The sequence below is a fragment of the Psittacula echo genome (assembly GCF_963264785.1).
Source record: "Psittacula echo genome assembly, chromosome: 14".
In the NCBI taxonomy this organism is placed as follows: domain Eukaryota; kingdom Metazoa; phylum Chordata; class Aves; order Psittaciformes; family Psittacidae; genus Psittacula; species Psittacula echo.
The window spans coordinates 5,782,763-5,807,540 of NC_137750.1; the positions used below are offsets into that span (position 1 = coordinate 5,782,763).

The 24,778-nt window shown below is 51.1% G+C and overlaps 1 protein-coding gene across 1 annotated transcript in view; it reads right to left on the reverse strand.

Annotated features, from left to right (window-relative positions):
- SLC39A11 (solute carrier family 39 member 11) overlaps nt 1-24,778 on the reverse strand; it is a gene marked incomplete at its 5' end in the record, with an annotated part of 74,805 nt that overhangs the window by 30,184 nt on the left and 19,843 nt on the right. Inside the window, 2 exons of the mRNA XM_080629502.1 lie at nt 1,226-1,396; nt 23,396-23,540. Coding sequence (XP_080485628.1) covers nt 1,226-1,396; nt 23,396-23,540 — 316 coding nt within the window. The remainder of the gene's footprint in view (nt 1-1,225; nt 1,397-23,395; nt 23,541-24,778) is intronic.

Sequence of the window (24,778 nt, forward strand, 5' to 3'; positions counted from 1 at the left end):
GCTGCAGGCAGGGGCCGCAGCAGATCCAAACAGTGCTGCTGGTGCTGTCAGGAAAGCAGAAGGACTTCATGGAAAGCCTGTCCTGCTGCCCACTGAGAGGCTGGACCAGCATCTGCTTCATGCAAGACAGACCAGAGCCCCTTAATGAGCAGGGCAGGCCATGAGCTCTTGGTTTAATCACAATCTGAATTATTTATTAGGGTGAAATCAGTGCTGGCATCCCACGACCTGCAGGCAGGGCTCTGGGGAATACAATGGCAGATGCAGGCTCAAGTCCCAACCTCTCTGATGCGAAAACATCTGGATGACTTGAGGCAAAGCCCCACTGAAAGGAGGATGTTGGCACAGGGTTTTGCCATCAGTGAGTGGCCCTACAGAGTATAAACAGGCATTGACACCCACAGCATCACTAAGGGATGCTGGAAGGGCACACACCAGGTAGAAAAGAGCAGGAAGAGGAATGTGGGACAGGGCTTGGCACCTGTCGGACACCCCCATGGTGACCCACAGACCCCACTGAGCTGAGCCAAGCCCCAGGACAGGGGCTGAGCACAGACCTTCTGCAGGCCATGGTCATGCTCCCCTCTGGTTATTAAGCTTTAATATTGCGACCTTTAAGATGCAAGAGAGAATTCCGGAGCCTCTGTAACTGTCCAAGGGAGGCTTTGTGCTCTTGGACAAGCAACGAAAGGTTAGAGCAGCATCTCCGCAGCAGCCAGAGCTGTGTTCCCATTAACCTATTGCTACAGGTGACACTTGGTTCACTCCTCTACAGAACTTCCTGTTTGCTTGCTGAATGACAGGAACCCTCAGACAAGAGCCCACGGCACCGAGGTGCACACCGCACCTGGCTCCTCACCCGGCTCCCTGACCCTCCGTTTGAAGGAGGAAATCCAGTTACTGCTCACTTAGTGCAAAACCTTCCCCTTTTTGTGTGCACCCACGACAGGCTGGCAACAGGGAGCGAGGCTGCAGATGTTCAAGGTCCCTCCCAGTCCCTCTCTCTATGAGGGGTTTGGCTGCCAAGACCTCACACGGTTCAACCATACCGAGAGCAAGACCTGACGTGAGAGATCTCGTCACAAGGCACCCATCTGGGGAGTGCCATCTGCGAGCAGCAAGAAACAGAAGAAGGGAGAGAAGGTGGCAGCAGCCGTGCGTGATCCTCCCGGGATGGCCTCGGGAAGGGGCTGCCCGTGAGCAGGGATGGACGGGCAGGACCTACCTGGGATGTTGTGGATGGTGATAGCGAGGATCATGAGCATAATGCGCCTCCAGCTGCTGCTGCTGGCCGCGGGGGCCCCATCCCTGGGCACGGGGAATGCCGGGGGGGTGTCCGGCAGGGTGGCCCCTGCACCCTTCCTCCTCTGGTAGGGCTCCCCGTTCTCACCTTTGTCTGCAGGGACAGAAAGAGAGACAGGTCAGAAGAGAGGGGGACAGAGCGGGGCACCTCCCGCCTCCCCTCCCAGAAGGAAACAGCAGGGAGAAGGACTAACACTGACCAAAGCAGGGCTGAAGGTGTGTGTGTTGTCCCCTTCATTCCAAGGTAGAGGCTTCCGCCAGGCAAACTGCAGAGCCCATGGGCTAGGGAGCCCCTGAGTCAAAGCACAAGTTCATCTTCTGCCTCCGCTTCCTCCTCTGGGGACCCACACGGCTCCCCAGCATCACCCACCCCTGCAAAGTCCCAGTGTGGTGGGGACAAGCACTGGGGACGGTGGCTGATGAGGTTGATGAGCAGCAGGGACCCATGGTAAGTCCATTGCCCACCCTCCCAGCCCCAAACTTTGCAGGTCTGCAGTTCCATTGCCATCACCAGTACAGAAAAGCCCTATAACACTTCATTTTGATCTTACACCACTCACAAAACAAGTGCATTGAGCTATATTTAGTGACTATTTGTTTCGCCACCAAAAGATTTGCCACTGCCATTTGCTAAGACATCACCAGATAACTCCAGGCTCTTCCAGACCTCTGCTCCCAGCAGGACCATTACCATCAGCTTTACTTCAATCAGTTATCTAAAACCATGCCACTAAAACCTCAGGCCCAATTAGGGCTGTGAACAAGCACCAGGCAGCATCATAATAAAGCCCACGCACACTGAGACCTTCAGCATGAAAAGGTGAAGGGATGCCAAGACATGAGGAGCACAGATTCCTGCACCCCGCGCAGCTATGGCTCAGTATTAAAGATTTGACATTTAGACAATATAATTCTCTCCCCTTGGATTTACAGAATTCTCTCTGCTGTCCTTTGACCCACGCTCTCCCTGTTTTTGTTCATACACACAGTATAAGGAGCCATCCGAAGCTGCTTTGATGGAATTCCAATTGCTTCCCCTGCTATTTGGAGGCAGGACGGTACCCGGCCATCACATCGCACACCACACAGCATGTGTTTCAGCACCAATTAAGAACCTTGGGATGAGAGGGCTCATGCAAATTGACACAGGAGGTCACCTTGGGAAAGCAACACCGCATCTGGCCATCTGCAACACAAACACGGACACCTAAAGGCATCCCAAAATGGTCCTCAGCAGGGCGGAAAACACACACAACAATTTAATATTCTTCGGTAGCAAAAAACCAGCTCAAAGACTAAAACCCCATTTGACAGCAATGGGAGCAGGCACCTCCTGCCCCCCCCCATGCACAGAAGCATCCCTGGATGGTGTCACCAGGGCTGCAAACCACAACGCTCGTGCTTTCCCCCACAAGGCCACCGCACAGCAAGATGCTGCACCGCTAAATAGTGTCATTAGCCATATGGAGCCAGCCACTTTGTCCCCGAATCCCAGCCCAGTCAATAACACACAGTCACGTTTGATGGCAGAGCTCCCTTCCAGCCCATGGGGCCAAAGATAAATATGGTTTTAAGCAACAGCAAGGCCAATTAGATCCAGCGGAGCAGCTTGTCCAATTCACTGCAGGAACGCTGGCGTGGCTTGGCTGGCAAAGGGGCAGCCAAGGCTAAAGCCACTTACAGATGACATCCCCTCCTTCTGCCAGACCACCGTGTTACTTTAATTGCTTGGCACACATCCCCCTGGTCCCACAAACAGAGTTATCCTCAGCTGATGCTGACCCACAGGGCTGCACCCAGTGCTGCCAACAGCCCCATCACCGCAGGGTGATGTAAGGATGCAGAAAGGTGCAGGAATCCCCCTCTGCCATTCAGGGCTTCCCAGGGAGGAGGAAAAATACCATGTAAACCATTTAGAGAAGAGCACTTAGATTCAAGTGACAAAACACCAGCACTTCTCCCTTTATAGAGAGCAACAAGTGTTCAATAAAAGCAGGAGTGACTGCTTTTATGCAGGACGGGTGCTGGAGGTGGAGGTTGGGTGGCTCTGGGGGAGCTCTGCAGTTTGCAGACTTCAGGGGAATGCACAACGTGAGATCAGGGAGTTGGGGTTTTCTTAAATCAGGCCAAAAAAGCTGCTGCTGCCAGTGCAGCAGCACCTCCACTGCGCTCTCACCACTCACAGCACCCGCTGAGAACAGTGGCACTGACACCAGGCAGGGTGCTCCATCACTGTTTAATTCTCACCAGCCTCACAGTGAAGAGTTTCTTCCTCATATCTAATCTAAATTCACTCTGCCAATTTAAAGCCATTCCCCCTTGTCCTGTCACTACAGGCCCCTGTAAAAAGGAAACCCGGATGGCTCAGTTGCATCCCGATGGTTTAGGCAGAATGAGCCAAAGAATCCAACCCCTCCCAAGCTGCTTTTTGCTTGGCACTGACAGAACTGATCAACCAAATGGCAGCAGCGTTTCCAAAAACCTGACTTTCTGGCTGTGAACAAAACAACTCTGCCTCGACATCTGCTCTGCTCGCGGAGACGTTCGTTTGTCCCACTCTTGTGATGCTCCCATCTCCCTTTTGGCTATTTCTCCTGCCCCATTCCCAGGGGATCACAGGGATTGTGGCAGGGAGGGGACCGCTGTGGTGGCACGATGCTCATGGTCCCCTTGGGACACACATGGAGCCTTCAGGAAGGGGAGAGCTGCCCCAGCTCCAGCTCAACCCAGCCAGCCAAGCCACTCACGATGCTCTCATGCACGTTATCCCTCAGTGCTCTGAGCTGATGGTTTATTGGGCTTTTCATTGCCTCATCCCAGTTGTACTGTCTCCTCATTTCCCTTGTCCCTGGGTTTGATGGGTTCACTCTGGGTCTGCACTGTAACCCAGGACTCCTGCAGCAAGGCACAGCAAGGCTTTTGTTGGTGTTTAACCATCAAAGCAAAGCCTTCCCAGCTCCCTGCTCTAGGTTTCAATCTCAGCTCCCCCAACCCCTGTCTGTAGGTGAATTCTGGCTGAGGAAAAGCCTGCTCTACTGAATGCATAGCCACCAGCATGGGAGAAAGCCCCAGAAAGGAGCTGCAAGCACCACAGAGGGACCCAGCTGCACTCTGGGGCCACCCATGCCTGCAGATACCAGATACCTGAGAGCATCAGACAGGAATATCCACACTTCCCCCATGCTCATAAGCATCCTCCGTGAAGGAGCCCAGCAAGGGATGCAATGGCCAGCGCTCATCTCATGTCTGTAACAGGGGAAGCTTCAGCTTTCCCCATTCTGATGAAACTTATCCCCCTCTCCCCGTTATCAGATTACCAGAAAAGATCCATCTCATGGCTCTCATGAACAAAAGGCAATGCTCAGACCAGTTCTGTTGCTTAACACGAGCCTGCCGCCCACAAAGGGATCATCCAGCCCCAACACACTCCTACCACTTCTATTAGATCCCTTTTTTGTTAATTATTACTATATTTTACCTACAAGTAGCCTGCTTCCTACTCCTGACAAAACTGTTGATGAACATTAGACATTTTATAAGCAGATCTGAAGCACCTTCAAGGACAGCGGTGACAAAGGATGGGGGGATGCCACAGCGCTCTGCAAATGTAGGAAATAAAGAGGAGAGATGCAGCTTTCAGCAGGGAAGTGCTGGGGGTGGTGTGCCTGGACAATCTGAACACCAAATTGCCTCTCCTACAGATTATCTGTGCATTAGCAGGGGATAAAGGCAGCAAGACCAAACCGAGAGAGACAACCCCAGCATCATTTTCCCAGTAGCATCACATCTAACAGTGAGACTACAAAGTGCACACGGGTCAAGCAATGCCGATTGGTGCTGGAAATGATTTAAAAACCAGGAAAAAAGGGATAATTACAGTGGAAGGGTGATCCCGGCACAGCATCGGACACGGCACGGGAGGGATGCGTGCGGCTGTCACACAAAGCACAGCACCCGGAGCGCTCCCAGCCTGAAACGCTGCATCTCACCCAGGCTAAGGGGAACAAAACAATCATTACAGCAAAACACGGATTTGGCTGGAAGTCAGGAAAGCCTCAATAGCAAATTGGAGGAGTGATAAGAGGAGAACAAGGGAGGGGGCTTTTAAAGAATAGCTGACACAATCAGACGAGGGGGCCCATGAGAACGCTGCCAAGACAATTATGTGGCAAATAATTATCTGCACCACATACATTATTTTAAGTCTTGTTCACAGAAAGTGCTCCATACATTCCTCTCCATTTATCATTACTGGATTTCTTAGCAAAGCTGCAGGGCAAAGATTCTGCCAAAAGTTTAATTACATATGTGCAGCCTGCTGCATTTTTCATATCCTCTGCAGCCAGCACTGGAAAAAGATAAATGGCTTTGAGTATGGCTTAAACTGCTGGTGAAATACAAAAACCAACTGGCTCCTTATCAGCATGTGAAATGGCTTTTTATTTCTGATTATTTCTTAATGAAAACTGTTTGCGTTAGCCGTGAGCTCAGCTTTACTGCGCGCGCAAGCGGTATGCAAACAGACGGACACGCTATTTACCCTGGGCTCAAAGAAACCCTCGCTACTGCACTGCTTCGGCTCCCAAACTCAAACCAAAGCCTATGGAGCTCTCCAGCTTTTCACATCTGCTTCAGAGCCCTTCTCCTTCTCTCCAATTAGGCCTGGCTTTAGCCCTGTCTCTCCTCCTACAGCTCTCAAATGCTTGAAATTAAGTGTGCTCAACCAGGCTGCTGATCAGGGCTGGGGCTCTTCAAATCCCTGTTGGAAAAGTGTGTGAGGAGCCCGTGCAACCCCTTTTAGGTGGCCTAAGAGCCACTTTAGGCTCAATTTGGCTCCAAACCTCCCGCTCCAGCCCAGTCCCATGGCACTGAGGAGCTCCAGCTTGCTATAGGAGCTGGTACCCCGTGGTGAACACACTTTCTCCTGGGCAGCATCCCAATGTCTCCTTCTTTCCCCATTCCAGAGCAAACACATTCATGGCAATCTGGATCCCCCCTTAAGATGCTGGAAAAATCAAGCTCCAAAAATCCTCCTTCATCTTTTCCCCATCAAATTCTTCCAACAAGACTTTGCCTCGCTGAGGAGGGACCTGGAGCTGAAAGCAGCTGAGGGAGGGACCTAAGGGCTCTCAGAGCAACACAAATCCCTTACTATGGGCTCCATAATTCTTTCCTTCAGCTTAAACCGACAAGGGATGAATTAGCACCCTCATCTGTAAAACTTTGTCAGCTCCCGTCTCTAAAGTGTGGGAGAAGGGAGGCAGAGATGGATGCTCAAAACACTTGTTAAAATCTGCGATGAGCTGGCTATTTGTAATATTGTTTGGTGTTGATGCACACGGCAACAAGGCAAAGGAAGAAAAGCATCAAATACTCTTATTTCTAAAGCCCCCACTCAGCAATGTCTCTCTCTCACCTGTTCCTATGATATCCACTATAACTGCACCCACAGGGAACAGCAAAGCATTGGGATGAAGCAGGGAAGCAAGCAGCCACACACGGAGCCAGCGGCCGGCCCGGCTCCAGCAAAGCTGCTGCCAAATTCCCTTCGGCTCCTCGGAGCCCCACACCACTCACCACACTCCTCACTGCCAGCACCTGCTTGTGTGCAGCTGGAAATGTGCTTTATGCGTTATTGCTGCTCGAGTAAAAGCTGAGCAAGCCGGGTGTGAGCCTTTATCAGGGGATGGGGTAGGGAAGAAGGAAGGATTTGCTAAAGAAAACAATAACTCAAGTCACTGCCGTCCTGTCTCGAGGTACAGAACATAATTGCATGTTAAATTGTCCCCCCTCGCGGCTGAGATAAATCAAAGTTACCCAGAATACATCTAAGATTCCCAAAGGCTCAATATTCAGTCCAAGCCCCTGACAGAAAGGCTCTCCTTCACTGCAGGTGTGATGCTATTAACATCTTCACTCTACAAACCCAAGCCCATTCCCTGCTCTGCTCGTCTCCATAAACCCTCAATGCTCCATTAACTCTAAGCAGATGTAACAAATGCTCCGTGGCAGTTGGGCTTCATCCCTATCAGCACACAGGTCCCAGCAGCACTTCTGGTCTGCAGATTCCATCCTGGACCCCATCTCTCGCTGGAACACCACAGGCATCGCTGCTGAGTCAGTGCCATCAGCCACAGCCAGGCAGCGACCTGGGCAGAGGGAGGATCACTCCGGTAATGAGCATCCCTCCTTCATCCGAAGGCTGCAGTAGGGCAGGCAGCACCATTCCCCAGCTCACCCCTTCACACGCCATCCCCTTCTCCCCAACCTCTCATTTTCCATCATTTTTTGACCATAAGGAAGCCCCAGAAGAAAAACTGCATCAAAATCAACAGCCCTCAGGAAGTGGAGCCAGACACATGCACACTCCCAGCAGCAACCATGCATTGCAATGCAGTACAGCAACAGCTCTGCCTTCTGGGGCACCACCGTTATCTCTCTTCATAGTCTCCATTCTTTAAAGGCTCGTTTCAAGGATTACTGGCACCACTTGAGTCTGAAACCATCAATCCCCACTGCCCAACCCACAGTGCAGAGAAGCAACTGAAGTTATTCCTTGCACACATAGAGAGAGCCGAGAGCTCGTCATAGAATGGTTTGGTTTGGAAGGGACCTTAAAGCTCACCCAGTTCCAACCCCTGCCACGGGCAGGGCCACCTTCCACTAGAGCAGCTTGCTCCAAGCCTCATCCAACCTGGCCTGGTCCTAAACTCCTCCACATCCCTCCTTTAGCCACTGTGGCAGGAATTCCAGGGAGCACAAAAGGGCCTCGATGCTAAAAAGCAGATGGGTGTTAGCGAGCATCTGCTCCCTGCTGCCATGCAGGCACGCTGCTCTTGCCCAGCACCTCCATAAGAGGTTTAATTACTGTAGGTAATTAAGCACAGCACCTCTGGTGGGATAACTGCTATCCCCTCCACAGACAGGTACGGGGAGAGGCAGCGAGCGCTGCAGGCTCTGAGCTAGGCAAAGGGAAGCAGGCAGGAATCCCGGGTTGCACTCATCAGCTCTGATCAGCTCTGACAGCACAGATCACGTCGGAGCTGGAAATAAAACCACCAAGGGAAAAGGTTCTTTTTTTAAGGAATGAGTCCCCAAAGTGGGGGAAATCGAGCTGCTGGAATGTCTGCACACACAGAGAACAAAGCTGCCGAAAACGGAGCTCCTTGGACTTGCCCAACTATGGTCAAAATAAGGATTTACTTTTAAAAATAGCCATTTATTTACTGCTAGAAGAGCCTGTAACTGGCCAGGCTCCGGGTGTCCGAGCACAGCCCAGTGCCACTGATCCCACCCCTGCGTGCTGGTGGCAGGGAGGGAAGCAGGACACCCGTGCCACCCATTAGCACACTACGGTGACTGCAGCCCCAGCCTGCCGGCATGAGCTCACCCCACAGCCCCCCGTACGTAACAAATGCATTTTCCACCGTTTCTGGCAGATACAAGAGGTCCCTGCATCTGCTCAGGCTTTCAGCAAGGAAGATAAATAGAGTGTCATGACTCACTGTCTATTAGGCGCCTTCATTTATCCGGGCGTGCACAGGAGCTTTCATAAAAGGTTGTTTAATTCAGCATGACTGACTACCACTTGCTCTCAGACACGCGATTATTGCTGGGATCTGTCTGAAGTTTGGAGCCAGGAGGACGCTGGAGCGCGCCAGCCTGACCCGTGGGTCCCCCTTCTGCCCCAAAGAGAGCATCAGCTACCAAGCGAGTGGAGCCTGATGCCCAAAGCCCAGCTCAAACATCACACCAGTAACAGCCTGGCCTGAAAAGAGACCCAGCACATCTTCAGCGCTCCCCCACTGCTCCCTTGGGACCCAGGGTACCTCCTTGTGATGCTCCCAGCAATTGCTCCAGAGCATCCTTGCTGGTCCTGCATCACTTGTCTCCCCTCTCAGCCTCCCCCCACTTTCAAGTACCACCTTTATCCCCCCAAACCTTGATCCTAATTCATGAACTTCTCCCCTGCTGCTCCAGTGATCCATCGAGTACCACATGAAATCACTGCTCCAGCCCTCTGCACGCCATCATCTAACCCCAGTGGCCCAAGAAACCAGGTAATTCCTGGGATTTATAGAATCATAGAATAGTTACGGTTGGAAAGGACCTTAAGATCATCCAGTTCCAACCCCCCTGCCATGGGCAGGGACAACTCACACTAAAGCATGCCACCCAAGGCCTCATCCAACCTGGCCTTGAACACCGCCAAGGATGGAGCACACATTACCAGGAACGTAACAGGACATTTCCCTGGGAAAGCTCTCATCATTACAAAGAGCTGCCAGCATGCATTTGGGTGCACTTTTGTATGGGAAAATGAATCCTTAACACAGCTCTTCATTCAAAGGGAAAAGCGCTGGAGGAATGGGATGAAAGAAAGGCACAGCACGCGTTGTCCAGTGATGGCCCAGACAAACCAACCCTCTGGAAATCTCACCTGGATCCATTAAACCAGCACCCTATGCCTCCAGAGCCACAGGGATTCATTCTCAAACACCCAACTCCCTGATCGCAGCAACATCAGTGCCAGGGCAGCCTCTTCCACGGGGCTGAGGGGATGACGACCATGACAGAGGTGACGGGACACAAGCCAAGCACACAGTGGGAAGCCGCAGCAACCACAAGGCCAAGGTGCTGCTCCTCGAGCGGCACAGCCTGCTTCCTGGCAGCAGGAATGCCAAAACCCTCCCTGCTTCATGTCTGCCGTGTTTAAGGATTAATTTCTTGGGTGAGAGCGGCAGCGCGATGCTCAATGTAATTACATGCACCAGGTCCTCTTAAGCAAACTAATTCACACCAGCTTCCAAGACCTCTTTACAGAGCTCCCGGTAGATGAAGTGCGCTGCTGAATCATTCTCTGCTGGAATCTTACACATCCAAGCTGATTTAATCATTTCGTTTCAGAGGGCTGAGCTATGTTCGGCTCTCGGATCCTTGGCAGGCGACAGCTTCTGATCTGAGTGAGATCAGAGGCAGCGAATCTCGGAAGGAAGAACAAGACCAGACCACAATCTCCTTACAACCTTAGAAAGAAAACAGGCATTTTGATGAGGAGCTATTAAGGGACCAGGCAACTCTCCCGCACTGGAAGGATGGGGCTCACTGCCCCATGGCAGCCCAGGGCAGTGGTCACGATCACGGGCTCAGTGCTGTCACTGCAAGGTCCCACCAACATCCCAGCACATCAGGACCACATCTGCAACCAACCAACCCTGCCTCCAGGCCAGGGGTGCTCTGGCATCATCCTCATTTCGCACACACCTGCATATCATAGGCTCATGGAACGGTTTGGGTTGAAAGGGACCTTAAAGCTCACCCGGTTCCAACCCCCTCCCACAGGCATAGTTAGGAGAAAATCTAAAGCAGCGCCTGAATCTGGGGGTGCAGAGACCAGCTCCAGCCTCTGTAATGGGCCATGCACCAGATCCTGTCCCGCACACCAGTGACCCACAGCCGGTGATGCTTCCCCAGCACACACCAGCTCCTCACAAGCCAGTTCCTAGAGAGCTTCCCAGTCCCAGGTTGAATCTGCTGATCAGCAGCTTCACATGTGCTCTGGAATAGGGACTCATCTGGGATTCCCATCCTTATCCTCCACAAGACACAGCCCAGAGCGAGGGAAAGGCACCGATCCCACTGGATCGGTCACTGCCATGGACGGGCAGACCCAACGCAAGGGAAAAGGGGCTATTCTCATAGTCTGAAAAGTAAAATGAATAAATAGTTGCTTTCTGAGGAAAATAAAAGTGCTGCTTTGTTCTCAGCCCTCCAATGTACAAAATCAATCCCAGCTCCCCCCAAAGGGACAAGCAGATTGGATTCCTGCCTGCTCTCCCGGTGAAGCCACACCATCAGGCTACTTCCAGGAGCACAATCCATCATCCCACACTCGCCGTTCCAGCGTGTGATATCCCAATGGTATCGCACACACAAACTACCCCCCTGATCCACAGGAACTAATTCTACCCCTACAGCAGTGCTTGTGCAAACAAAGCAGGTTTCAAACCCGTCTGTTGCAGCAAGGGAAGGAAACGGACAGAAGAACAGGAGATGCCTTCCCACGTTAAGGAAAGGATCCCAGGCTTTTCCTTCTGTCTGACAGCACTTTGTAGCCTACTACTAAATGCTTAAATTCTTCTGTTTTGGGTATTCTTTGGGGTAAAACCAGAAAAGCAAATCCAGGGCTCAACCTGCAGCATTACTTTGTGAAAGGGAGGATTCATCCTCAGCCTCAGCAGCAACAAGAGCCTTCGCTCAGGGTCTGGGCATTTTTCCGTCAGTAAATTCCAATTTATGGATCTGGGGTGATGGTCTCAGGAATGAAAACTCCTGTCTTGAGCAGAAACACGCTGCTCCTCACTGCAGTCAGTGGGGATGCAGCAGAGAGGATGCTCCTGGCCCTCAACATTTAGGAGATCCACAGGACCCCATGTCCTGGGGGCTGCCCTTGGCTGGGCAGAGACCCGGATCTGGGGGAAGGCAGCAAATACCTCTCAAGAATCAATTTCAAGGAGCTGGGTTCCTTTTTTCCTCCTTTGAATCCAAGGCCAATCGATCTCCCTCAGCCCGGGGTGGGATGACTCAGCCGCCAAACAGAGCTAAGCTCTCCTCCCTCGGGAATTCAGCCGGGAAGCACACACATACATGGAAAAAACACCCATTTCTTACATTTTCTGCTAGTATTCCAAAAACGGATTATTTTACACATCCTTTATCTGCCTTTTCAATGGCAAGCCGCAGCACTGAGCCTCCCAGAAACTCCTGCTTTCAGTTGAAGGCATTTCCGATCCGTACACAGCGAGACTCCGATGTCTTCAACACAGAGACACTGTCCTGGGGCCACTCCTGCTTTCCCCAAGGCCCAACCCCAGAACCAAACCAGCAAAACCCTGACCAAACGCAGGAAGTGATGGATGCTTCACACGGCTCTCGCACCCAGCAATGAGGCTCCTGCCACGGGCAGGGACCCCTTCCACTAGAGCAGCTTGCTCCAAGCCCCTGTGTCCAACCTGGCCTTGAACACTGCCAGGGATGGGGCAGCCACAGCTTCTCTGGGCACCCTGTGCCAGCGCCTCAGCACCCTCACAGGGAAGAGCTTCTGCCTCAGAGCTCTTCTCAATCAGCCACTTCTCCAGGCTTTGGGAATGCTGCCGAGCTCCCCCTGGAAAACAATATGCAGCTTCAAAAAACCCCAAAGTTACTCTAATTGCATTCCCTGGGACGGGATACCAGGGCACAGCCCCATCTGCACACTGGAGAAAGACTCCTGGGTGGAAAAAGCCTAACAAATACTTTACTGCTTCTTTTAAAGCTGAACACTGCTTATGGATGCCGTGAAATCCCATCACCTGCTTGCAAGGAAGCAGCACGTCGTGGCCAGAGCCCCTTGTACAAAGAGGACAGCCACGACTGGTAGGAAAACAAATAGATAAGCAAGCACTACTTTAATTCTATGTAATTGGGAATTCAGTGCTATTTCATACTGACTTTAAGGCGGTTCGCACCATCTGCTGCCACAGATACATCTCAGGGCTTTGAAGAGAATCAATCTCAGCTTTGCTTCCTCTCTCCAGATGCCCCTGAGGCCAGAGCTCTCATTGAGCAGCATGTACCACGGGGGGCATCACCTGCTCAGCTCGCACCAGGAGGGCAAAACTAGGGCCTGGGGCAAGCACTCTGCTGCTAGGTAGAGACACACAGATGGCAGTGAATATGCTTGAGCTTCAGGACTTGCAGATAACACAGTTTAGAAAATAAGAGACTTAGTTTGAGCTTATAGCAAATACAGATGAGACAGCGCCAGGTCTTTATAAAGGAAAAACAAAGGCCTTGTTTGTGGAGCTCCCAAGAAGCAAAGCACCAAACCCGGCTGCTGCCTTGGCTGCAATGGTTCACACCCAGCAGTGGGTCCTGCCCCGCTGCCTTTGGTCCCCCCCCAGCCCATCCCGGGCAATGGGGATGCTGGGGGAGCACGTTCCCATCACATCTCCCTCGCAGGCAGCTGCCAGGCTTGGCTCCTGCTCTGGGTGCTGGGGCTGTTCCAGTCCCACCAACCCTCCTGCTTCCACCGCCTACGAGAAAATAAGAGAGGAAAAGCACAATCTGAGCTCTCTGCTCATACGCTGCAGTCATTCTGCATCCAAACCCGGATGAAGTAACTCCCTGTGCAGCCTCCAAATGGGAGGACAGCACCGCTTCACTGCTTCCCTGGATCCCACTCCAGAGCCAGGAGCAGCCTATTTCTGTGCTGAGTGGCGAGCCAAGTTAAAAACAACCACGAGCCCAACAATAACCCACCCAGCCAGGCTGAACGCTGTTTGCCTCTGTATTGGGATGAAATAAAGCCTCATTTACAACAGCCCACCGAGAGGGATGTTATGTGATGGACAGGATGTCTAAGCAGCTAACCCATTACATGGGCACAGCTTGAAACCAAAAGTCATTTCAGTTCAGTGGTGCCTGTGTGAAAGGCAGATATTCCCTAATTGGGGTTATTTATCCAGCCTCCTGCACCTCCCGGCAGCCGCACAGACTGGGATCACTGCTGTGTGGACAAGCCCTGGCCTGTGTGAGGGTCTCCCACATCCCCCATGCTTGCATCCCCCTCCCCACATCCCCCAGCATCCCAGCCCCACATATCCCCCTCCCTGCATCCCAATCACAAAGCACATTTCAACCAAGTCCCCTGGGCATCGCTGGGTGGATTTGGGATGCAGCAGGCAGCAGCAGGCAGATTGGAGGCAGGGGACGCAGCTGCTTCAAAGCTATTCTCCCTTTCAAGGAAGCAGGCAGATGAAGGGGGGGATGCTCTGCAGTTTGTGTTCCATTCTCGGGAACAGCACCAGCAGGAGCTCCCTCTCTTTAAATCCTGAAAAGTTCATATTAAACAGAGCCATTGGAAAACTCCAGGCACTGACAAAGCTTCAATCACAGCTTCTGTCTTATTAGGCAGCAGGGACTCGGAGCGAGGCAGGAGCTTGCAGCAGCACAGCTCTCATTACCTCTGCCCCTTGCAGAGCTTCCTCCTTCTGGTATGTAAAATCCCTCTGTTACCACACAGCATCTCCTGCTCCAACCCTGGGCACCACCTCTCCAGACAGCCTGGCCTGAGGGGCCCCAGCACTGTTCCCCAGGGAGCAATTTGAACCCACACTCACCAGTGTTGGGAGTGATGGAGCAGATCCCAGTGCCCTGGGTCACGGATGGGAAGACTCTAATTGCCTCCTGCATCAGACACTCTATGGCTCAACACCACCACCCCACATGGCTGTGGGCAGGATCCATCCTCCTGTATCCCCAGGGATTGGGGCAAAGCAGGCACCCACCGGCTCAGTGCCACCTCCAGGTATAGGGACCCCGGGAAGGTGCTGTGGAGCATCACCAGCTACTTGCCGTTTCACATCGCAGTGTATCCCTGCTGCCAAGCTGTCCTCTCAGGAGCCTGTTGGGATGCACTGAAAATACCTTGGGAAGTACCATTAGTGCTGGAGTCATGCAGGAGGTGATGCTGCACCACAGCAGCTCCTGGTTCCAGGTAACACGGCCAACAGCAGGGATTCTTTCAAAGCATTACCCATGCCCTTCAGATGACCACTGCTTGGTGTGTCGCTCATCATCTTTGCTCAGGGACCAGCTTCATCCTATGGCATCCAGCCAGCACCCACCACCACACTGGTTTAAAGAGCAATTAGAGTGTAAACCCACCAGCCCTGCTGATTTAAAGAGCAATTAGAGTGTAAAGAGGGCTTTTATCTGCACAATCAATACTCGTATCTGGGAAAGCTTCCTGGTGGGAGGTAGAATATAAAACATCGATTTTTAGTGAAAAGGCATATTCCATCATCCTGTGCCATATACCATGTGGAAAAGGATAAAAGAGAGGCCCGGACATGAACGTGTCTCAGGATACAGTGAACTGAAACAAAAATGTGTTGCAATTGAAATCAGATGGGAAAGAAATCAAAAGCACAAATCACACCCGAACAGTGATTAGAGAGAGATCCTGCTGCCTTCAGAAGGAAAAAAGCCTCCTCCAGCAGCAGCGGTGCAGGAAACCTCACCAAGAGCTCCAGCCCCAACCCACCACCTCCAAATCACACACATGATCAAAGCCTTCATTTACCCAGCTTTCCAGAGCACAGGCTGAGCATCACAAGTGCCTTTGAGCACCCAAAGAGTGGGTGCTGCCAAACTTCTGCCACCTCTGAGCAGCCCCGGAACCATTGGTGTGAGACAGAAAATTCTGCACAAGAGTTTCATGGTTTTAGGTGATAAAATGGTGCTCCCCCGTGCCCCTCTCTGCACCCAGAGAATAGCTGCAGCTTTGCTGAGGAGGTTTGTGCTTGCTCAGAGGTGGCTCAAAGCAGAAGCAGAGTTGGGATGCTCCCGGGATGCTCCCAGCATGCCCCAAGCACCACCAGGCACCAGTTAAAAACCCCAAAGCAGCCAGGCTGTTACCTGAATAGATCCCAACCTGTCACCATAACGTGGTCAAGCCGCTCTGAACAGACACACTGGAGCTGAGAACCACTTCATTGCCCTCTCCTAACCCCATCTGGGGACTCTCCAAGCCCCAGATGGATGCATCACAAACACCTTTCCACTCTCGAAGCCACAGTCGATGCCCAAAGACACAGCTGAGCTACAGCTTTTTACACACTTCCTTATCCTTAAAACAGTTGTTTCAGTTTGAATGTGGGGAATAGCCCTGGTTTTATCTTTTAATGGAGTTTATTCCCTTTCCTTCAAAGCAATGGTGATGGCCTTCCTCCGCTTCATGGTACATGCCCTGGCATTGCTCCTCAGCTAATACTGCTGTCATAATGCACAGTGACTGCTAGAGCTCCAGATTTTCATTTCACTCCTCCAAAACATCCTCAGGGTGACTAAAACTGATTCCCATCCCCATTCAACTAAAGAACCATAGCTAGGAAATAAATGAATTACTGTGCTTATTGAATGAAGCCAGAACAAGCTCCACTCTAGAGGCAATGATACTGATTGTTAGTCCAGTTTAATAAACCTTGAAATTTCAGGCTTTGCTGAAGGCAGCTGCACCAGGGTGGTGTTTCTCCCAAGTTTCACTTGTGCTAACCCCCTTCCAGCCTGGAGCTGTGCTCAGACAGGGTTTCAAGCCTCCGGCCAGCTCCAAGCCACAGGACAAGCACATCAAGACATGGGTTTGATGCAACACAGGTCTCTGGAGATGCTCCATTAAAGCAGATGTTTTAATGCCCTATTACCTCGCTATGTATGTACAAGGATGATCAGGGGACTGGAGCACCTCCCATATGAAGATAGGCTGAGAAAGTTGGGGCTGTTCAGCCTGGAGAAGAGAAGGCTGCGTGGAGACCTCAGAGCAGCCTTCCAGTATCTGAAGGGGGCCTACAAGGATGCTGGGGAGGGACTCTTCATCAGGGACTGTAGTGACAGGACAAGGGGTAACGGGTTCAAACTGAAACAGGGGAAGTTTAGATTGGATATAAGGAAGAAATTCTTTACTGAGAGGGTGCTGAGGCACTGGAATGGGTTGCCCAGGGAGGTTGTGAATGCTCCATCCCTGGCAGTGTTCAAGGCCAGGTTGGACGAAGCTTTGGGTGCCATGGTTTAGTGTGAGGTGTCCCTGCTCATGGCAGGGGGTTGGAACTGGATGATCTTTAGGTCCTTTCCAACCCTAACTATTCTATGATTCTACGATTCTATGTCAGGAAAGTTACTTCTAGAGGACTAACTACCCTTGCACACACGTGTGCACACACTCGCGTGACCCCAGCACCATGGCACCGAGCACAGCAGTGCATCCACAGGGTGAGGATGGAAATGAGCCCCTGAGGAACCCATTTTATACAGCTGCAGAATTAAAGACTTAACAGATTGTCAGGTGTAGCCAGGAAATTAAAGCTCCTTGATAATATTGCACCGAGTTAACGAAGCCCAGTTGGGGAAATGACTCCCCTGATTAATGGCCCAAGCAGCACCGAAAGCCTCCCAGCAGCTTCCCCGCTTACTGACAGACCTGATTTCAGAGCGTGGGTCCCAACCAGCACGTCACTCAACAGACTTTAATAAGCCTCATCATAGATTAACAAATTACCCTGAAATAAAAGGAGCACAGAGCGGAGCAGCCAGTGCATGAACCTTGATGCTACCTGCATCCCTGTTCCCCAGCATCCATGGGTGATGCTGAGAAGTACCCCCAAGAGGTGGTCCTCCTGCACCCGCAGGCATGAAGACACTGCTCATCTGCCACCAAGCACTTCAGATGAGGAACCTTACACCCACCCAGCCCTCTTTGCTTGCTAACTTCTTCTTTATAGGCAAGAGACCCGACCAGACCCTACAGCAAACAGCAGAGCAGGAAAACCACATCCTCGTGCTGTTAAATCTGTGCCTGTGTTGATTCAGGCAGGATTAAGAGGCTTACAGGAAAAGCCACCTCAAAGACCAAAGCTCTTCCAGCACGAGGCATTGCTGCACAGCGCATCCTCCACCGCAACGCCTGCAGGGCACAACTTGATCCTCCAACAACGCCACCAGCACTGGTGTACACCAAATCCACAGCAAGCTGTTGGCCTCTTCCACCCACACCCGCTCCCTTGGAAAGCTGAAATGCCACCCACAGGTCTCCTTGAAGGGACGTCTTGAAACGACAGCGATGGAAATAAGGCTGTAACTCCTCTGGAGCTCTAACAGTTGAACAGAATTAAAGAGAGAAGCCTGTGGCTAAGCCCTTCTGCTGTTTCATTCAGGACACACTGGATGAAGCCCAGGAAAGACAGACATGTTAATGAGAAGCCATGAAAGAGAACACTCGCAGGAAGCAGACCGAGATGCCAAGAGCACATTTCAGATGTCATCTGCAGAGGGGACATTGTCTCCTCTGGGCACAGCGCTTCTCCCTGTCCAAGTGGTCATGAAAGCAGCAAGCGTGGAGGCAGCTCCTGTCTCTGCAGGCAGATAAAGCAGCAGTTCCCATTGCCAGCAGCTCTCACACTTGTCACAGCACTGCTCAACTGAGAACAAAGCAAAGGACAAAGGAACCAAATGTGCCAGGCTTATTCCAAGGGGCCATTCCTCAAGCGCCCTCAACCATTGTCAGCCTTTAAAGGGTCTGACCACCCTGCTTTGAAAGTTACTCCCAACTCGAACTCAAGAGCTCTCCTCCTCTTCAAAGGGCAGCTGATCTCTTTGAAGACCCACTGCTAACTCAAGAGTACCTTGAAATAAAACCCAGCCAAAGCACTTGGAAGTTGTTTTGCTGGTGCTGCTGCAGCCTGGTTCTCCTCCTCCTCCCTATTAGCAATCATGTAAGCACCACGATGTGTGAAAACAGGCTCTGCTCCCCCAGCAAGGTGGAAATCAGCAATGGAAAACAGATGAGATACACAACGCACAGATCCCCATCTCAAGAGCCTTGGGAGATGGAGAAGGTCAGCACTGACACAGCATGGGTCACACTAAGCCCGGGCTCTCTCCTGGTGGGTCAGGCTGTTCAGAGTATGAAATCTTCATGAATTATACCCATTGCAACCTGCTGAACTGGGTGGGTTATTCACTGCAGGCTGTGTAAGTGTAGGAGTGCAGCAGAGTCCTGCGAAGATAACCAGGATAATTCTTGGAAAGCAAAAGAAAGGAACATCTACTCCCAGTGACAACACCAACCAAGAGCAAAGGAGAACAAACCACCAGGCTCCACTGAGCCCCGTAAAGTCAAAATTGCTCCTCCAAGAAGTAAAGCTGTGATCAGAATAAGGGGGCACAGCTCTACTTGTGAACAAGGGATTTCATCAGCTGATGAGGGATTATGTGCTCCAGTTTTATTTATTCCTGAAGCTCTGGGTATATAAATCCCCATTTAGTGATGACTATAAACACCAAGCACAGAACCCAGCCTGACAAGATGGTCAATAACCATTTGAAACACTCCAGAAAGGGGCATTAGGATGTTTTAAATCAATACAGACATTGCCAGAGGTGTTCATCATTGAGGCTGGCTATTAAAACTCAAAATGAATTGGTGTCTTTTGAAAGCAGCAGTTTTCTGGACCTAGCATGTTGTGAATGTGTCAATGCTATAACAAATACAGCTGGAACCATCTAAACCTGGTGAACATCCCATTTTGCAGAAGGAGCCTTCTGTTACAGGGGGTGCAAATGACTTAATGAACCTTTCGGATGCACACGCGAGGCTCCTAGTGAACTACCCTCATGAATCATGATGGGTTTCATGGCTGGAGAGGTTTTATACATCATCCCTCCTTCACAGCATCTGCTTCTGCCTGGGGAGGGAGGGAACAAGGAGAAAATTAATCAGGTGAGCATCAGCAAACCACTCATGCTCTTATGATGGGAGCTGGTTATTCCTATGGAGCTTTTCCTTTGGCACAGTGGGACAGACATGGATCAGGGCAGCCTGAAAAGCTGGGACAAAGCTGGACTTTCCTCAAGCAGCCAACATACCAGCAGTAACAGGGCAAAAAGTGAATTTCCTGGCTGCAGGAACACAACCAGAGACAGAAGCAAACCATACACAGCATCAGCACCAATCCTACAGCCCAGCTCACACCCTCTCTTTGCACCAGTCCCTAAGGGGTTTGGCTTCTTCTTATCTCCCCAGCTCCCTTTCTCGCTTTCATCAGGGGTTTACTACAGGACTACTTGAACTGCCTGGGCATTGATGAAAGAGATGCTACGTGAGCAGGGTCTTCTTCTCCCTGTGTGCAGTCTGCTCCAGCAGCCCTGGTGCACAATAACTGCCTTGGAAGGGGAACATAAAGTGACAATGGGGGAAAAAATTATGACAGCCTCTGGAAGGAGGCAGAAAATTAGAGCAGAGGCTGGGTGGTGCTGCTGAGATGGGCCCAGCAGGTCCTGGGGAGCGCAGCAGGAGTCCCCAGCCCACCACCTCCTGCTCCAGGGCTCACCCAGCCAAAACATGGCCTAAACCTCAGCAGCTGATTTGATGAAGCAGCTCAAATTGAAGGGAAAAAGTCCTAATTGAATACAATGAGCTTTCTCTACAGTGCCCCCAAACCCCAAGGCTCGCTTAAGTAACAAAAGAAATGAAATTTCCTTTCTTAAGTACACCACTTCAAACGCCAGTATCTTTTTCCAATTAGTAAATCCATCTGGATTTACTTACTGAACATCCATGCAGGAATGCCAGGGCACCACTTCGTAAATCACGGCCCACCAAAAGTCAATCAAGTCATTAAAGCAAGCCCTGATTCCCTATAATAAAGTTAGGGAGTTAAGAGCATCGGCAGCACGATGTCAGAAGCTAATCACATCCCCTCGGCACAGACATCCGTGTGTCTGGGATGGACAACGAGCGAGCAGAGATGCTGCTGGTTAACCAGGTACTTCAATAGATATTTATTTGCTCTTCGGGTCAGCAGCCAGCTCAGATTCTACTGCTTTTAACTCCCCAAGACCAGAACTCTGCTGATCACTGAGGATGCTCCCAGTTGGGTACCAAAATGGTACTTTACAGCCACACTGCTGCGAACCCCTCTGCCCCGGCACACCTAGAAAGCATCTCCTTGAACACAAGACCTCCCACCTGCAGCAGAGGGGTGAGGATGTTAAAGAGAGTGGAGGAGGCTGCTGGGGAATATCACTGCCCTCCCACTCCGCTCCATAATCTGATTTGGAGCGACGTGAATCACTTGGCACCAGGACACGATAAAGAATCAACATGCCTCGCTGTTCAATATACAGCTCCTGGGAGCGTGAGTCACAGCTCAGGTTTCAAGGTGGGATGTTGAATGTAAATCCTTTCTGAGAACTACCCAAGAACACCACGCACGTAGCTATGATCTAAGGGGTCAAACCCGGCCTCCCAGTCCCGCAGCCTGCGGTGACCCTGACAAAGCCATTTCCCCTGGGTTTAGTGCCTCAGGCTCCAGGAGGATGAGCTGCCCCAAGCCATGGGCTGCAGTGGGAGGTTTAGGGAGTGGGGGAACCCACCAGGTCCCTCCATAGCATGAGAGAGGGCTTCATCTGCACCCAGAGGAATGAACAAACCCTCCTTAGCTTTATCCCAACCTGCTCCAAGGGAGGCAGAGAAACACAGATAACATCCCTTGCCTACCCAGACATTAGAGACAAGGCTGGATTCTCTTTCGTTTGTAGTAATTAAAGCCTAGTGATTATCCCACTCATCAAATACCAAGTCTAGACACAGCCTTTTCACTGCAATTCATACCAAATCCACCCATGCTCCATTTCACATGGATACACGTGCCTTACACGAGGCAGCCAGCTACTACTGCATGTCCTCCATCTCCTTTTCCACAGGTCTAAAAGGAATCTCCTTCCTTGCTTAGTGCGGCTACATGGATCCCACCACACATGTGACCAACCCCATCATTTCTGCTCCCAGCCTCTCCTATAGCCACGTTAAATCAGGGTTTACACCTCAGACACGCAGGGCCCTGGAGAGCTGCACGTTTTCCCACTCCCAGCCATCTCCATCCCAGCTCCTCACCAGCATTCCCAGACAACACAAGCCAAGGCTCTGGGAGGTTTCCTTCTTTTCACAGCTTTAGTGATTTTAAAACGTCGAGATGTGAGGGAAGGGTCAATGATTGAGCTGTGATTAAGTCTGAAACATTCCACTTATTACCCATTAGACTCTGCAAACACCGGCTTTGTTCCCAGAGCGCTCCCCAGAGCACAGCCAAGCAGCACCAGCGCTGGGGGAAGCTGCTTTCTTGGAAGCCTTTGAGGTGTCTTGTGAAAACACCGAGTTCATTGCAGTAAGCAACAAAACGATAGCAAGAGGCAATAAAAGGATCTCTGTATTGTGGATCCTTAATAGCACTGCCCCAGAGAGAGGGAAAACAACAAAGTCTGATGGAGATGCCCTATTCTCAAAACCATTTGCACTGTTATTGTTTGCAGCTAAGAGCAGATGAAAACAGGAAGCCCAGCAGCTGACGTCCCTGCCAAGTGCAGGGCTGCCTGCTTCTGAGTTTGATCTTGAGGAACAAAATTGAACTGTACCTGGGATGGAAAGTTTCCACCTTACAAAGCCACCACAAACCTTACAACAGCCTTAGAGCCTGCAGGGCTGGAGCAGCCTTTGAGCTTGCCCTTGCCCCAGGAGCTAAAGGACTCCAAGGACACAAAGCCCACTGAGTCCAGCACAAAACTTCCTCCCATCCCGTTGGAAAAATCCAAGCTGGTATTTAAAATGCTGAAAAATCCCATGGATTTGAAACACTTTATGAAACGTGCAATTAAGCAACATGGTTAAATTACAGCCTGATTTAAGAGGGTAGCAAAAAGAAGAACCAGTTCTTCATCTTGATCTGCTCCCAGCTGTACTCAAGATACCGTAAACCACTATTTCACTTTCCAACCAAGATAAAGCAATAGGATTAATTCACTCAATTACATTTGTCTACTGAAAAGCTGCTGTTAAATAAGAGGAAAAGAAAGTTGTGGTGCCTCAGAGGATGTATCCCCATGCAGGCAGGATGGCCACCGCCGTCCCACGTACACACCAAGGAGTCAGGGGAGCCTGATGAGGTTCCATCACTTTGACTAAGAAGTTCCTTCTTTAAAGACCTGTTTCAGGAGGGAACGGCTGCCAACGAGACAATTTCTTCCACACTTCAGCAGCTACGATTCCATTAACCTCCAAAACAAGGAGTGACAGCACGAATGCCAGCGCAAGCCTGTAACGAGGGAGGGCTGCCAAGGGTCACTGCCATGGGGCACCTTCAACGCGGTGTAATTTGGCAAGGGCAGGGCCAGCACTAGCTGCACCCACACTGGAAATCAACTTCTCTCAAGCTAAGCTGATGATTTCATTTCCCCAGTGGATGAGATATCTAATTATCAATAATTTATGGGCACAGACAGACGTGCAAGTAGTTTTGAGAACTGAAGGAGAAACAGAAGTAAGGATTCTTGGAATAGGAGCCAGCAGAGAGACAGATCCAGAGAGGGAAGAGAAGGTGCACTCTGCATGCACATGTCAGAGCCAATCTAATTTCAATCACATACGTGACAGCCTAGGGGCCAGCGTAACTGGGGGGTTTCCCCCGTACACTCTGCAGGTGGTATATGACAGGATGCTTGCCTGGATGGAGCCCAGCTCTACCTATCCGGATGGACAACTCGCTCTCGTAGGCCAGCTGATGGGCAGCTTCATGCTCATACTTTTCCTTCATCACTCGCTGGTCGAAGCTCAAGGCAAACGCTGCGTGCGGAGGCCCGCTGAAACCCTGCAAGGCAAGAGAGAAGGTCAAGGGTTTCCCCACATATCCCCATCAACCTTCTCCCAGCACCATCCTCAGGAGCTGCTCTGGCATCCACGTATCGGGAAGCCAATCAGGGCATGTGTCACAGCTGCATGGAGAGGTGGCTTTTGGGTCCCCTCTTTCTATCCAAGTTGTTATCTAAATGGTCATTTCCAGCAGAAGCATCAAGAACAGGGTCAGGAGGAGCCAACAAGTACAGGGCTAAGAGAGAAAGTCAAAATTCACGTGCATTGACAACAAGAAATACAATTCCATAAACACAACTCCAAAGTCAACATGAAGGAGACCAGCAGACAAGAAGAGACATTCAAGAGCAGCTCAGAGGGTTGAGCTGCTGGGTTGACCTCTGCCAAAGCTGACTTTGCAGCAGGGTACCTGTTTTTTCAGCTTGGATGGAGCTTGTCAGGGAAAAGGTTTGTTCAAAACAGAGCCATTTGAGCATCAGATGAGACACCACGTCCATAACCACCCAGTGTTAGTGCAGTGGGACTCATCCAGATAGCCTGATGAAACTTGGAACCTATTTCTACGCCATTTATAACCTCCAGAAAGCAAAGAACAACGGCCAAAACCAACAGTGTCCAGCTCTGCATAAAGTCTGCAGGGAGTTCAAGCAGACACCCTGTGGCAAACAGACTGCACTGTACCCATGAGGGATTCCTGCCAACCTGGCTATGGCTCATGAAAACCAGCCACAACTCAAGGATGTGCCAGAGACTTCATCTGCATCGGCCAAAGAACACCTGGCAGACACCATGGCCAGACACCATGGTGCTGGGCACACAGAGGAAGGTCAGATGTTCTGGACATCCCCAGGCTGCTCCATCCCACCCAAAGAGAGCTATAAAACTGGTAGGAGATAGAGGCATAACCACACAGCTAAGAGAAGGGAGTGTGTCCATGGAGGTGGCTGTACAACCTGGTGTAACCAAGGCCAAAACATGGGGAGCAGGGCCTCAAGTCCCTGTGTCTTCATAGGACTGGGACCCATGCCTTGTGAGCATCCCCAGGGAGGGATGTCCAGGCTGCACAGGAACACAGGCTTAGCTGGTGGATTGATGGCAGCAGAGTAAATGAACATCCATGGAACAGGCAGAGACAGTAATGAGAGACTTGATGGGTAAGGTCACATTAAACAAAAGTAAAGGTTAAAGATGAATAACTAAATCTTCTACTCTCCCCTCATTTGCATAATATAGGCT